General features: G+C 48.2%; 1 protein-coding gene across 3 annotated transcripts in view; it reads right to left on the bottom strand.

Annotated features, from left to right (window-relative positions):
• fig4a (FIG4 phosphoinositide 5-phosphatase a) overlaps window positions 1–14,519 on the bottom strand; it is a 111,063-nt gene that overhangs the window by 93,543 nt on the left and 3,001 nt on the right. The window contains exons 2-4 of one of the 3 annotated variants that reach the window (XM_085997794.1): window positions 10,748–10,910; window positions 4,913–5,055; window positions 1,556–1,654 (exon numbers count right to left, since the gene is read on the bottom strand). In XM_085997794.1, the coding sequence (XP_085853920.1) occupies window positions 1,556–1,654; window positions 4,913–4,975 (162 nt within the window). In that variant the 5' untranslated portion in view covers window positions 4,976–5,055; window positions 10,748–10,910. Of the gene's footprint in view, window positions 1–1,555; window positions 1,655–4,787; window positions 4,831–4,912; window positions 5,056–10,747; window positions 10,911–14,519 lie in introns of those variants that run through there. The other 2 variants (XM_085997795.1, XM_085997793.1) reach the window with 2 other exon arrangements.

The following is a 14,519-nucleotide window of genomic DNA, read 5'->3' as shown; positions in this document are numbered from 1 at the left end:
AAATTTCTTAGTCAAGTTTTAAAGCTCCAAATCATTCGCCTTCTTTGGTGTACTAAAGATTTTAGGGTTTAACCAGATTATACCTGATAACTGCTCCTTTAAAGTTGAATTCCAAAATTAGGGTTAAACTAAATGTAACCCAAAGTCATCAACATCACCATAGTGCAACTGTTATAACAATGCAGCTGCTTTCTATTTGGTGCAGGGAGCAAATGATATAGACCATTTAATTTTTATTATACTGTGAAGACCATTAAAAATGTATTTATTATTTACTTATAAGCATTTTTCTCCTTTCAAAATGATTTTGCTGATTAAACCTTAACTTCTCCGATTACAAATATTTTTAGGTCAAAAATAAAACAAAAATGTTTTCTCCCGGGTGATTTTTTTTGACTGGAATAAAGCAAAATACTTATGTAGAATTGAAATGAAAAACAAAACAGACTGAAATATGTAATGGTAGGGTCAAGGTTGAGCCTAGTGGTCACAAGCTCTCAATTTTTACTATGTCATTTGAGAATTGCCAAGTGTAATGAAACAGTTTACTATAGGGATAATGAAGAAACAAAATAAATGGAGGAAGATTTGCGTCCAGGGTTTTGTGTACCTCACAGCAGCTGTGCCACAGCAACACTTTCATCGGCCTCAGAATAGGATACTGGCCTGCTGCTTGTGCTCCACCCTTGGACCTTGCAGCACAAGAGTAAAAGTGTGCGTACTTTCAAAATTCATGAAACGTACGTAGCATACTTGGGAGAAAGAGGTTAAAGCACTTTAGGACCCGAGGTTGTGAAAGGCGCGATATAAATGCAAATTAATTTTTTTTTTTTTTTTTTTTTTAAAAAGACACGTACAGGAGAGACTAGAAGGCTGGAATAGGTTGCAGGGACAGGGTGCTGGAAGACAAGGATTTTAAATTCAATGTGTTGGAGGACAGAAACAAAATGCAAGTTAGCACAGGTGGGAGTGATGGGTGAGCGGGACTCAAGTGCAAGGCAGGATATGGACAAGTTGGCATTTATGGAGGGTGGAGATAGAGGGTTGGCAGGAAGGACATAGGAGAAAAAGTAAGACAATGCAGATGCTGGAAACACTCAGCACACCAGTCAGCATTTGGAGAGAGTATGGACAAGTTAATGTTTCAGGTGTACAGTATACCCATCGCAGAGTGAATTAAACCATATAAAACAAAAAGCAAAACACTGCATAAGGGGTTACGCTTGAAACATTAACATGTCTGTTCTCTCAACAGATGCTGAATGACCTACTGAGGGTTTTCAACGTTTTCTGTTTTTGTTTCAGGACATAGGAGAAAGAGAGTCCAGAGTTGGCAAAATCATGCATAAAGTTTCAATGGTGATGGGGCTGAGGTAAAGTGGAAGTAGGAAAAGGTTGCAGAGATGGGCAACAATGTGGAGGTGAAATTATTTGTTTTGCACTCTACAAGTCGGAGACCAGTACCTGTAGTTGCACCCCAGTGAGGAGTGTACAAATGTTTTGGCAACACTGCATAAGATAACAAATCATCCACATTCCCTCTGGTGGTACTTACACGGTCATCAATAACCACCAGGTCCTTCGGCTCTGTACGATCTATTTTCAGAACTCGGAATTTGGTTTCTGCATGATTGCTCCCGACCAGGAAATATCGCTAATAAAAATAAAAACTTTTTTCAATTCACATTTAAAAACACAGCAGCTTTATTGTCTTCAAATTCCTCTTAACATTTTAAGTCTAACAAAGTCTTGAATTGAATAAAGCCTGGGACTGTCTTCAACCCCACATACAAAGACCCCATGTGTCTGTATTGAGGGTTCCCTGCTTGTCAAAGTTAACCTGCCCAAGTTATTTCTCTACAAGAATTGCACACCACCCCCCACACTAGTCGCTGGCAGGTAGGCAATATACTCCTAGGATTCTGCTAACAAAACTCTGTAGCCAAACAATACTCCTGGAAAGAATTTTTTTCAAATTTAGAATATATTGAAAGAATATTCTTGTGTAATTTCAACACTACCTTGCCACGTAAAATATTAATTATCAAATTATTAAAAAAAGATTAATTTTAAATCAAACAATACTCAGTTGGAGGTACTGAAAACTCCGATGACAAACTGGAAGGGTTGGCTTTTCTAATGCCTTAGGAGCAATTGAAAAATTAGATTTGGTAACTTCTTTAAAAATCATGGAGAAAGAATATTAAAAGTATTAGAAGAGATTAAGCACTATGAAAGTAGTTGAATTTCAATCTACAGCCAGTTTGTAACAAAAGTTTAATTTGGCATCATGAAAATATTTATTCCTGTGAACAGTGAATACATGTTGTGCTATTTTGATTGGTGCTGTTGATCTTAAGCACATATTCATCAATGTTTAAATCAACAGTTATACACCAGAGACCAATAGATCCAAATAGGTTTTTCAATTTTCATAAATTGTAGATTTTCCCAGTCATATAAAAAGCATAAAAAGACCATTCACCTTTTTTATATAAAGGGAGATGGGACCAGGCATGGTTGGGAAAAAAAGAGGGAAATCATGCAAACCACTCTCAGAATGCCGATGCCGTGTCTCAGGCAGGTCACGAAGAGTGTAAGTCACTTGCTCCAGTAACCATGGAATATTTGGATGTAGCTGGCAGGAGAAACAAACAAAACCCCACTTCACTAAAGCTCGCCACAAGTGTACTTATCTACCTTGACGCCATTTATAATGACCACTCGCTCCCACTAAAAATAGCCCTCTGAGGTGCGCTGCACAATGATTTTTTTTTTTTTAAATTCCCAGTTTATTGTAAAATGCACTGAATAATATTGATCAGGAAGGTCCAAGGTTTGATTCCCAGCCTGGCTGACTAAAAAATTAGCTTTGATGCTCCCACAGAGAAGTACGTACCATCTGATCACTTCCTCCCCAGCTTCAGTTATCTCATTAAGAATTCATCTTGTAGAATCCTGGGTAAACAACCAACCAGAATATCTGCAAATTGTCACACTGTTCATTAAATTTGTTTGTTGTTGTCCCCTTTCTTCCTCTGTACTGGCTCCTTTTATTCTATAGACTTTGGAACAGTCCCTATGGATTGGAGGGTAGCTAATGTAACCCCACCATTTAAAAAAGGTGGTAGGGAGAAAACAGGGAATTATAGACCGGTAAGCCTGACATCGGTAGTGGGGGAAGATGCTAGAGTCCATTATAAAAGATGTAATAGCAGAGCACTTGGAAAACAGTGACAGGATCGGACAAAGTCAACATGGATTTACAAAAGGTAAATCGTGCTTGACTAATCTAATGGAATTTTTTTGAGGATGCAACTGGTAGAATAGATAAGGGAGAACCATTTGGACTTTCAGAAGGCTTTCGATATGGTTCCGCATGAGAGATTAGCGTGCAAAGTTAAAGCACATGGGATTGGGGGTAAGATACTGACTTGGATAGAGAACTGGTTGGCAGACAGGAAGCAAAGAGTTGGAATAAACGGGTCTTTTTCCAAGTGGCAGGCAGTGACTAGTGGGGTACCGCAAGGATCGGTGCTAGGATGGCAGATGCAGTATAATGTGGATAAATGCGAGGTTATCCACTTTGGTGGCAAAAACAAGGAGGCAGATTATCTGAACGGCAATAGATTGGGAAAAGGGGAAGTGCAACGAGACCTGGGTATCCTTGTACACCAGTTGCTGAAGGTAAGCATGCAGGTGCAGCAGGCGGTTAAGAAGGCAAGTGGTATGTTGGCCTTCATAGCGAGAGGATTCGAGTACAGGAGCAAGGATGTCTTGCTGCAGTTGTAGAGGGCCTTGGTGAGACCACACCTTGCGTATTGTGTGCAGTTTTGTTTGCCTTGCCTTATCTGAGGAAGGATGTTCTTGCCATGGAGGGAGTGCAGCGAAGATTCACCAGACTGATACCTGAGACGGCAGGAATGACATATTGAGAGAGATTGGGTTTGTATTCGCTAGAGTTTAGAAAATAAGAGGGAATCTCATTGAAACTTATAAAATTCTAACAGGGCTAGACAGACTAGATGCAGGAAGGATGTTCCCGATGGCGGGAGAGTCCAGAACCAGGGGTCACAGTCTAAGGATAAGGGGTAGGCCTTTTAGGACAGAGATGAGGAGGAATTTCTTCACCCAGAGAGTGGGGAACCTGTGGAATTCTCTACCACAGAAGGCAGTTGAGGCCAATTCATTAAATATATTCAAGAAGGAGTTAGATATATTTCTTAAGGCTAAAGGGATCAAGGGATATGGGGAGAAGGCAGGGACAGGGTACTGAATTTGGATGATCAGCCATGATCTCATTAAATGGCAAAACAGGCTGGAGGGGCCGAATGGCCTACTCCTGCTCCTATCTTCTATGTTTCTATATTTAAGTACTTCCAGCAGAAAGAATTATCCCTTTTACTTATTCCAGAAATAACATCCCAGTGACAAAAGTGCTCACATAGTGTTGCTGAAAGCCCTCTAATAAACTGGTGCAGCATCAATCTCTGTATCTGCCCTGCTCTTGTTCATCGTGGTGTGAATCCAAAATACTAAGCAGCTAATAGGAGACCGACACATTTAGCCAAGACGGGCAACTTACAACAACTCACACCACCAATACTCATTCTTGTGTCTCACACAGGAGAATGGCTGTGTGAGTGAGGTACAAGAGAAGCCCCAGCAACACAATAGTTCAAACAAGTGCTTTAAATATTAACTAAAATTTGAAAGAGAGGAAACTTAAATGCCAAGGGTTTCTGCAAAAACTGAAACACTGCATGGTAGTAAACTAGATAACTCACTTTCCCTTATTTATTCTGCATGAGCTGTTCTATTCCATCCCCTCTGAAAGCAAATTCATAGGCACAATATAAACCAATTGCAAAATTCGCCGAAAAAGTGTGCAAACATTGAAAATTGAACGTACTGCTCGAGTTTCATACAGAACCAGTTTCTGTATACAGCTAATGACTGGTCGCACTGTTGGCATGGTGGCAACAAAAGTGACTTGTAACAATGTTATCACATCACCATCCTCTTAGATCAGATTTGTAGTAGCTAGCATAGTACCTAAAAAAAGTGAACAAACAAAAGTACAGTAAGTATTTCAAAGTCACTCTTTGCAGGCTTAATAAGTCTGCCTCACGTTAAAGCAGATTCGATAGTAACTTTCAAAATGGAATTGGATATATACTTGAAAAGGAAAAATTTGCAGTGCTATGGGAAAAGAGCAGGGGAGTGGGACTAATTGGATATATTTTCACATGCTCCTTCTGTGCTGGATGATTCTGAAGCTGCCCAACAGTCCAGTAACTTAAGTACTCCTAATCATACTGTTACCGCCGAATTGGAGCCTGAACGGACCCAGTGATATACAGGGTCGACGTATACCCAACTTCGACTTATAGAGCAATAAACTCAGACTACTGCGGACCTTGCTGGAATGTGCGAGTACACTTTTATTTACAGAGCGCTCTGGGAGAAGTGCTATACACCCCCTTGGTGCAATCGCCAGCTTCTCAGCTTTACAATAGCAGCCGCGCTCCTTTTATACAATTTAAAAACAGGAAAGATGCCATATTACATTAATTCCTTGGCCAATCTGGTACTTTAGCATCCTTTAACTTTGGCCAATCCGATACCTTAGCAACCCTTAATCACATTCTGTCAAAAACAAGTTGATTATATTATTATACCGTTAGCAAACAACTTAATTATATTACTGTTCTGTACAAGTGGCATCACACGTTTGGTGTAAGCAGATCAAGTCAGCTGTCTGTTATGCCAGTGTCTGCAAAATGTCAATGAATGTCAAGTATTTCAGCAGGCACTACGGTGCCATTTTAAAATTTCCTCCAACAATACTACTTATCAGTAGTGAGCATTGCTTGAACAACTTTACATACATACACAGAATTTACAGCAACAGGCCATTTGGCCCAACTGGTCTATGCTGCTGTTTATGCTCCACACGAGCCTTGCCCCACTGTACTTCATCTAACCCCATCAGATTATCCTTCTATTCCTTTCTCCCATATGTACTTATCTAGCTTCCCCTTAAAAGCATCTATGCTATTCGCCTCAACCACTCCATGTGTAAGCAAGTTCAACCTTGGTTCAAAATGCCTCGAATGTTATACTGCAAAACCCAACCCGGGAAGAAAACTGGATTGCAAGAAGAATTGATGGTACAAACTTTCAGAGAGCCAGCCCAGGTACAATGGCCATGAATGGCCTCCAAAAATCTTCAATTCTGTGAATTACATAAAAGATCCTCAATAAAAATATTTAAGCCACCCATAGACCCAAGACAGTGTCATGGTGGCACTTATTTATTAATATGCAACGTAGATAGTGTTGCCAACCATCCATGATTGTCCTGGAGTCTCCAGGAATTATAGAATCATAGAATAGTACAGCACAGAAGGCGGCCATCCAGTCTGCACTGGGTCTTTCGAAGAGCAATCCAGTTAGTCCCACTCCCCCGCTCTTTCCCCATATTCCTACAATGTTTTTCTCCTTCAAGTATTTATCCAGTTCCCTTTTGAAAGCGACTATTGAATCTGTACCCACCACCCTGTCAGGCAGTGCATTCCAAATCCTAACCACTCGTTAAATTAAATTAAAAGATGAATTTCCTGGACGCTGTTGCGAGCAAGCTAGGAGAAAAATCATGAGTGTCTCCCCCAAATCCATCACATATTTTCTTTGACAAATGTTCTTTATTGCTGCAAAAATGTTGGGAGGTGGAGAGGCGGGGGAAGTTTGCGTGGGTTTCCTCCGGGTGCTCCGGTTTCCTCCCACAGTCCAAAGATGTGCGGGTTAGGTTGATTGGCCATGATAAAAATTGGCCCTTAGTGTTAGGGGGGATTAAATACGTGGGGTTACGGGGTTAGGGCTTGGGTGGCTGTCGGTGTAAGGACCGGGCGCTAGGGTTTGGATGATCAGCCATGATCTCGTTGAATGGCGGAGCAGGCTCGAAGGGCCGAATGGCCTACTCCTGCTCCTATCTTCTATGTTTCTATGTTAAATACATACTTTGGTTCTGTCTTCACAAAGGAGGACACAAATAACCTCCCAGAGATGTCGGGAACATAGGGTCTAATGAGAGGGAGGAACTGAATGAAATCAGTATTTGTAGGGAAATGGTGTTAGGGAAACTGATGGGATTGAAGGCCGATAAATCCCCAGGGCCTGATAATCTACATCCTAGGGTACTTAAGGAAGTGGCCCTAGAAATAGTAGATGCATTACTGGTCATCTTCCAAAATTTTATAGATTCTGGAACAGTTCCCATGGATTGGAGGGTAGCTAATGTTACCCCACTATTCAAAAAAGGTGGTAGAGAGAAAACAGGGAATTATAGACCGGTAAGCCTGACATTGGTAGTGGGGAAAATGCTAGAGTCCATTATAAAAGATGTAATAGCAGAGCACTTGGAAAATAGTGACAGGATCGGACAAAGTCAGCATGGATTTACAAAAGGTAAATCATGCTTGACTAATCTACTGGAATTTTTTGAGGATGTAACTGGTAAAATAGATAAGGGAGAACCAGTGGATGTGGTGTATTTGGACTTTCAGAAGGCTTTCGATAAGGTCCCGCATAAGAGATTAGCATGTAAAGTTAAGGCACATGGGATTGGGGGCAAGGTACTGACTTGGATAGAGAACTGGTTGGCAGACAGAAAGCAAAAAGAGTTGGAATAAACGGGTCTTTTTCCAAGTGGCAGGCAGTGACTAGTGGGGTACCGCAGGGATCGGTGCTAGGACCCCAGCTATTCACAATATATATTAATGATCTAGACGAGGGAACTAGATGTAATATCTCCAAGTTTGCAGACGACACAAAGCTGGGTGGGCGTGTGTGCTGTGAGGAGAATGCCGAGAAACTCCAGTGTGATTTGGACAGGTTGGGTGATTGGGCAGATGCAGTATAATGTGGATAAATGCGAGGTTATCTGCTTTGGTGGCAAAAACAGGAAGGCAGATTATTATCTGAACAGCAATAGATTGGGAGGAGAAGGGGAAGTGCAACGAGACCTGGGTGTCCTTTTGCACCAGTCGCTGAAGGCAAGCATGCAGGTGCAGCAGGCGGTTAAGGCAAATGGGCCTAGAAATTCAGTTGTTTGCGCCAGCCACTAGTGCCTTAGGAGGAGATGTGGGGCGCTAGGCGGCTAGCGGCCGGGCGCAGCGCAATCTGCGTCTCTCCCCAACTTCAGTAAAGATTTAGCGGCGGCGCAAAGCCTTTGCGCGCGCTCAGCTGCGTGCGCAGATCCTGACGTCATTTCATCGTGCAACGCCCTTTGTGCGCCCCAAACCGGAAATTCAGTGGCGCTGGCCTATTGTGCGCCTGGCGCCCCTAGCGACTGGTAGAGGGGAACGGTTCCCAGTCGCTGCGGGGCGCAAATTAAAGGGCACTCCTCCTGCAGTAGAAAAGGCAGCCATTTTGCAACACTCCTTCTTTGTGAGAGACGGATCTTTGCAGAGAGAGACAAAGGTAGAGAGCTTTCTGGTTTGGCTCAACACTCGCACAGGTACTTGTGGCTTCAGGCCACAGCTTTCCACTTGTCTTTAACTTCAGAGCCATATCATTGATTGGAACCATATAATGGGGGCTGCAATGGGTGCAAACGTTGGCCTTCTCCATTGCATTCAAAGGGCTCACAGACGCCGTGAGAGAGTGGCAGTCATGGCCAGATGGAGAGGGGGCAACAGGCGTCGGCAAAGGAGGCCTTACCCACCCAGGGTATACCGCCAGCAGTTCTCATATCTGAACATGTCTGACGAGCAGTGTGTTCGGAGGCTGCGATTCCGAAGGGCGGTGGTCACCGAGATCTGCCACCTGCTTCGCGGAGATCCGCAGCCACAGCTGAGGAGCAGGACGTCTCTGTCGGTGGCAGTGAAGGTGACGGTGTCTCTCAACTTCTATGCCACCGGCTCCTTCCAATCCACTACTGGGGACATTTCCAACATCTCCCAGTTTGCCGTGCATTGCTGCATCTGCCAGGTGACCAATGCCCTTTTCAGAAGGATGGCTTCTCGGGGACAAAGGCTATCCTTTGTGCACCTGGCTGATGACCCCGCTCCGTGCGTCCAGCACCCCTGCTGAAGAGGGATACAATGACAGCCATCAAGCAACCAGGAACATCATTGAGCAAACAATCGGCATCCTGAAGCAACGGTTCCGCTGTCTGGATCGTTCCGGAGGAGCCCTACAGTATTCGCCTGAGCGAGTCTCCCATTTCGTGGTCGTGTGCTGCATGCTGCACAACCTGGCTATCCGCAGGACTCAGCCACTGCCACCAGACATTGGAGGACCACCAGAGGAGGAGGAGGAGGACCAGCACAGGAGGGACACAGAAAGTGCAAGGGCTGCCCGTCGGCGGCTTATTGAACATCTGTTCTAGGCCCCCTCTCAGGGAATGGCTTGATGGCACAAGATGAATGTAGCCGCTCCACAAGCCCTCAGCCGAGCAGGGCAACCAGGACTGCCAAAAGAAAGCATGGACAGTGCGATTTAAGAACATTTATTACTTTGAAACCTCTGCCCTTCCCACATTACAAACTAATGGAGAGAAGCCCCCGCAAAAAACACAAATCGACCAGTCTCGGCCTTTACATGTGAAACAAAACATTTGGGCACACCTTCTACTTTTTGCCCTGCGAGGGTGATGCCTTTCGCATCCGTGACTGGCCCCTGCCCGCCCTGCAGCTCCTCCTCAAATGGGACCCCAGTGGCTGCAGCAAGGCTGGGGGAAGGCTGCTGAGGGTCAGATGGCGAGACGGCAGATGCCCTTGGGGGTCGGCCTGGACCAGCTCTGGCCCTGGAGGGGCCGGCTGCTGACTGCTGCAACTCTGCTTGTGCGGCAGCAGTCTGTCCAGCGGCTGGTGGCAGCTGCAATGGAGGAGTGGCAGTGTCGGCTGCAAGAATGCTGCCAACCTGACAGATCACAGGTACTCCCTAGTCGCCTGAGACAGTGGCACTCGCACGGGCCAGCACTGCAGCATGCGCAGCAATCTACTGAAGCACAGACTGCTGGGCTGCTGCGGCGCGGCGAGTGCCCTGGCGGTGCCTGGCCGATCCAGCGAGGGTGGCAGCAGTTAGTGCCCGTGTGGCCCTGGTCTGTGTCCGCATGACACCAGCCAGTGAATGGACGGCACGACTGAGCACTTGGTTAGAAGCCGCCTGTGCTGCCCCGAATTCCTGCATACTCCTTGACAGTGACTCTATGGAGTCAGGCATCCTTGCCACTGCAGCCATGAGCTCAGTGTGCCTGCGCTCAGCCTGGGCGGCCATTTCCTCTAGGAGCCGCACCTCCTCTGCGCTCACCGTCGCAGGACTGGAGGCCGCACTCACCCTCCGGGAGAAGTCCGCCGAGCTTCCCCACCCCTCCCGTGTTGCTGCAGGTCGCTGGGCCCCGGAGCTTCACTCTCCTCCGACCCTTCCCCCTGGCTCCCCTCCCGGGAAGACGTGTCCCCATCATCGCCATGGGCTGCCTCGGCTGAGGGTGGCACTGATGGTCCGGCTTCCTCTTCCTCGCCCTCCGATTCACTCACAGTGCCAGGTTGAGGGCCCGCCTCCTCACCTGGCGATTCAGCATCTGAAAGCAGGGAGGCACAAGAGTTGCTTTAGAGTGGGGACAGGGCGGCAGCGAGGGAGGCACGAGTGCTGCTATGCACTGCATTGGTCGGACAGTGGCAAAGGATGCTGTTCTGAGGCGCAAGTGGAAAGAGAGAGGTCAAAAAGGTGATGTCCTTACCATTGGGGCCCAGAACAGGGTCGGCATCTCCACTGGCAACGGGGCCAATCAGCCGGCCTGACATAATGCGCTCCACACGCTGGTCCAGGTCGGAGAGCTCTTGGAGGTCAGGACGGCCTCCCCCGGTCTCACGCTGCTGCCTCCGGTTGTGCGCCACCTTGGCCTGCAAGAGAAAGGACGGCCTCTAAGTACAGTGTGAAGCCCTGATCTTGTCTGCACTGCCTCCCATGGTGGACTAGCCCTGACAGTGTGAAGCCCTGATCTTGCCTGCACTGCCTCCCATGGTGGACTAGCCCTGACAATGTGAAGCCCTGATCTTGGCTGTACTGCCTCCCATGGTCGAATAGCTTGTAGTGTGTAAAGTGCTGAATGTGCAAGTGATTTTCATGACAGTCCCATAGCTGCTGGATGAGAGCTGGGCATTAGGGCTTTCAGGTCCCTTTGCCCATAAACTGAGGTGCACATGCAGGGATGAGGAGGACACTGGAAAGGGTACTCACCCCGACAACCCGAGTGAGGTCGTTGAACTTTTTCCAGCATTGCACAGGAATCCTGGCAACCACGCTGTTGGAGGTCACCCTGTTTGACACCTCCCTCCAGGCTTTCCGATAGGCGCTGGGCAGCGGCCTCCTGCCACCTTCAGGGAACAGAACATGGCGCCTGCGCTCCACTGCGCCAACCAGCACCCTCAGGTCACCGTCGCTGAAGCACTGCGCTCTCTCCCTGGCCTTCTCCATAGTCCTGGGCGTTGCACAGATCAAGCAGCAGTGGTCAGGCCTTGCTTCAGGGCTGCAGTGTGCAGGGCGTGGCAGGCAAACAAATCCACCCTCCCCCTTTAAGAGCTCACCGGCGCCAGAGTGTCTGCCGTCAATCAGCAACTCGCCGCACCTGTGCTGCGCCCACCCTCGGGGGTATTGCCCTGGGCCGCCGGCTTAGCGCCTAATGATAGTCGTGCATCGCCTGTTTTAGCGCAGCAGCAACCTCTTGGGGCGATGCCACTGAATATCGGCGAAGGTGGCGCGAAGTTGCGCCGGGCGCAAACTTTAACGTCTGCCCGGCTGTAGCGCCCCAAACGTGGCTATACTGAATTTCTAGGCCATGGTGTGTTGGCCTTCATAGCGAGAGGATGCGATTACAGGAACAAGGATGTCTTGCTGCAGTTGTACAGGGCCTTGGTGAGACCACACCTTGAGTATTGTGTGCAGTTTTGATCGCCTTATCTGAGGAAGGTGTGATGAAATGTTCCATTCATCACTGCCTGTGACTGTGGTCGGTTTCCGTGTCATTTCCCTTCCCCCAGTCCTCATTGTATTGTTTATTGGAATGTGCTGGAATGTGCTGTGTGTAGGGCCCCGCCCATACCTGGCCCCTTTTGTAAGCTAGCTCAGTCTGGCCTCAGTCTCCAGAAGGAAGATACCTCTCTCTCTTACGTGTTACTTTCTAAGTTAATAAAAGCCTTGTTTTGTTTCGCTAACATCGAGTCTCGGAATTATTGAGGCACATCAATTTTATTAACTTATTTTTCAACACTATGGATCAACTCCTGAAACCCGAACGTTTGGATTTGGATCAACATGCTCTGGACGCATCAGCACGCTTCGGACGCATCAGCACGCTTCGGACACTGGTTTGAGTGTATGGAATTCTTCCTGGACAATTCCGCAGCCGTCAAAAACGCTACGGACGCTGCGAGGATGAGACTCGGAATTCTGTGGAATTGGGTAAGCCACCGGGTTTACCCCCTCATCCAAGACGCCGATACGTACCTGGCCGCCTGCGACATCTTAAACGCGCATTACCAGCAGCCTACGAATGAGGTGTATGCTAGGCATCTGCTCGCTACTTGCGCACAGCGACCTGGGGAATCGGTGGAGGAGTTCCTAAGCACCCTGAAAATGCTTGGCAAAGACTGCAAGTGCCGAGATGTAAAAGCCGCAGTGTACACTGACGAGCTTGTTCGCGATGCCTTTATCACAGGCCTCAGCTCCACTTACATCCGGCAAAGACTGCTGGAAAAAACGGGGTTGGACCTGAAACAGGCTGCGGACACCACGCGATCCCTGGATGTGGCCCAGAGAAACTCGGACGCCTACTCTTCAGCCCGCGCCGTCCACGCCGCCACGTGTGCGCCGCCATCTTGGAAGGCATCTTCCCCGCCCGGCAGCCAGACACCGGCGGGGCCCCGCTCTCCCCCCCAGAAGCCCTACGACAGCCGCGACGCGTCAGGGACCCAACTGCTACTTCTGCGGGCAGCCAAAACACACCAGAAACCTGTGCCCGGCGAAAGGCACCACCTGCTTTAAGTGCGGTAAGAAGGGGCACTTCGGGAAGGTGTGCAGAGGGAACCCCGCCGGAAAACCAACCGCCGGAAAACCCGCCACCGCCGCGTGTGCGCCGTGGGAGCGGCCATCTTGCCCGACCTCGTGGGGTCCGCCATCTTATGAGCAGACAGCGTGGACGCCATCTTGTATCGATCAGGGCCCTACAGTGGCATCGGTCACAGTGGACCAGACCAGGCCGCACCCGCTATCCAAATCAATGGTGGACATCGAGGTAAACGGGTGCCGGGTTAAATGTTTAATTGACAGTGGAAGCACGGAGAGTTTTATCCACCCTGAACTGGCACAGCAACTCTCCCTAAAGGTGGTCCCTGCTCAGGGTACCATCTCTATGGCTGATAAAACCCAGACATCGACCATTCTGGGTTACTGCACGGTACAATTGGGCGTTAACGGAACTGTATACGATAATTTTAAAGTATTAATCATGAAGAACCTATGTGCGAGCGTGATCTTGAGCCTGGATTTCCAGTGCAACCACCAAAGCATCACGCTCAAGTACGGTGGGTCCCAGCCGCCCCTCACAGTGTGCGGTCTGGCTACCCTGAAGGTAAAGCCGCCTTCGCTATTCGCGAACCTTACCCCTAACTGCCGGCCAATAGCGACCAAAAGCAGGAGGTACAGCTGGGAGGACAGGCGGTTTATCGCGACCGAGGTAGACAGGCTCCTGAAAGAGCGCATTATTGAATGCAGCAACAGCCCGTGGCGCGCCCAAGTGGTAGTGGTAAGGGGTAGCGAGAAGAAACGGATGGTGATCGACTATAGTCAAACGATCAACAGGTACACCCAACTAGACGCCTACCCGCTACCCCGCATATCAGAAATGGTGAACCAAATCGCCCAATACCGGGTGTTCTCCACCATCGAGCTCAAGTCAGCGTACCACCAGCTCCCTATCAGACCAGAGGACCGCCCATACACCGCCTTCGAGGCGAACGGACGCCTCTACCAATTCCTCAGAGTCCCCTTTGGGGTGACGAATGGGGTCTCGGTTTTTCAGAGGGAGATGGACCGCATGGTCGATGACCACCACTTGCAGGCAACCTTCCCCTACCTCGACAACGTCACCATCTGCGGCCACAATCAGCAGGATCACGACTCGAACCTCGAGAGGTTCCTGGAAACCGCACAAAAACTCAACCTCACCTACAATGAGGACAAGTGCGTTTTCAACACCACGCGCTTCTGCATACTAGGCAGCGTGGTGGAGAATGGGGAAATCGGACCAGACCCCGACCGATTGCGCCCCCTACGGGAGCTGCCCCTGCCCAACACTCCCAAAGCCCTGAAAAGGTGCCTGGGGTTATTTTCTTATTATTCCCAATGGGTCCCCAACTACTCCGACAAAGCCCGCCCCCTCTTGAAAGCATCCTCTTTTCCGCTCTCTGCTGAGGCCCACGCCGCCTTCAAAAGCATTAAGCAGGATATTGAGC

The sequence above is a fragment of the Somniosus microcephalus genome, chromosome 9 (assembly GCF_052327205.1).
Source record: "Somniosus microcephalus isolate GS21.2 chromosome 9, FLI_Smic_1.0, whole genome shotgun sequence".
NCBI lineage: Eukaryota > Metazoa > Chordata > Chondrichthyes > Squaliformes > Somniosidae > Somniosus > Somniosus microcephalus.
Note: the sequence above shows the minus strand (reverse complement) of the source record. Positions and strands in the feature narration are given on the sequence as shown.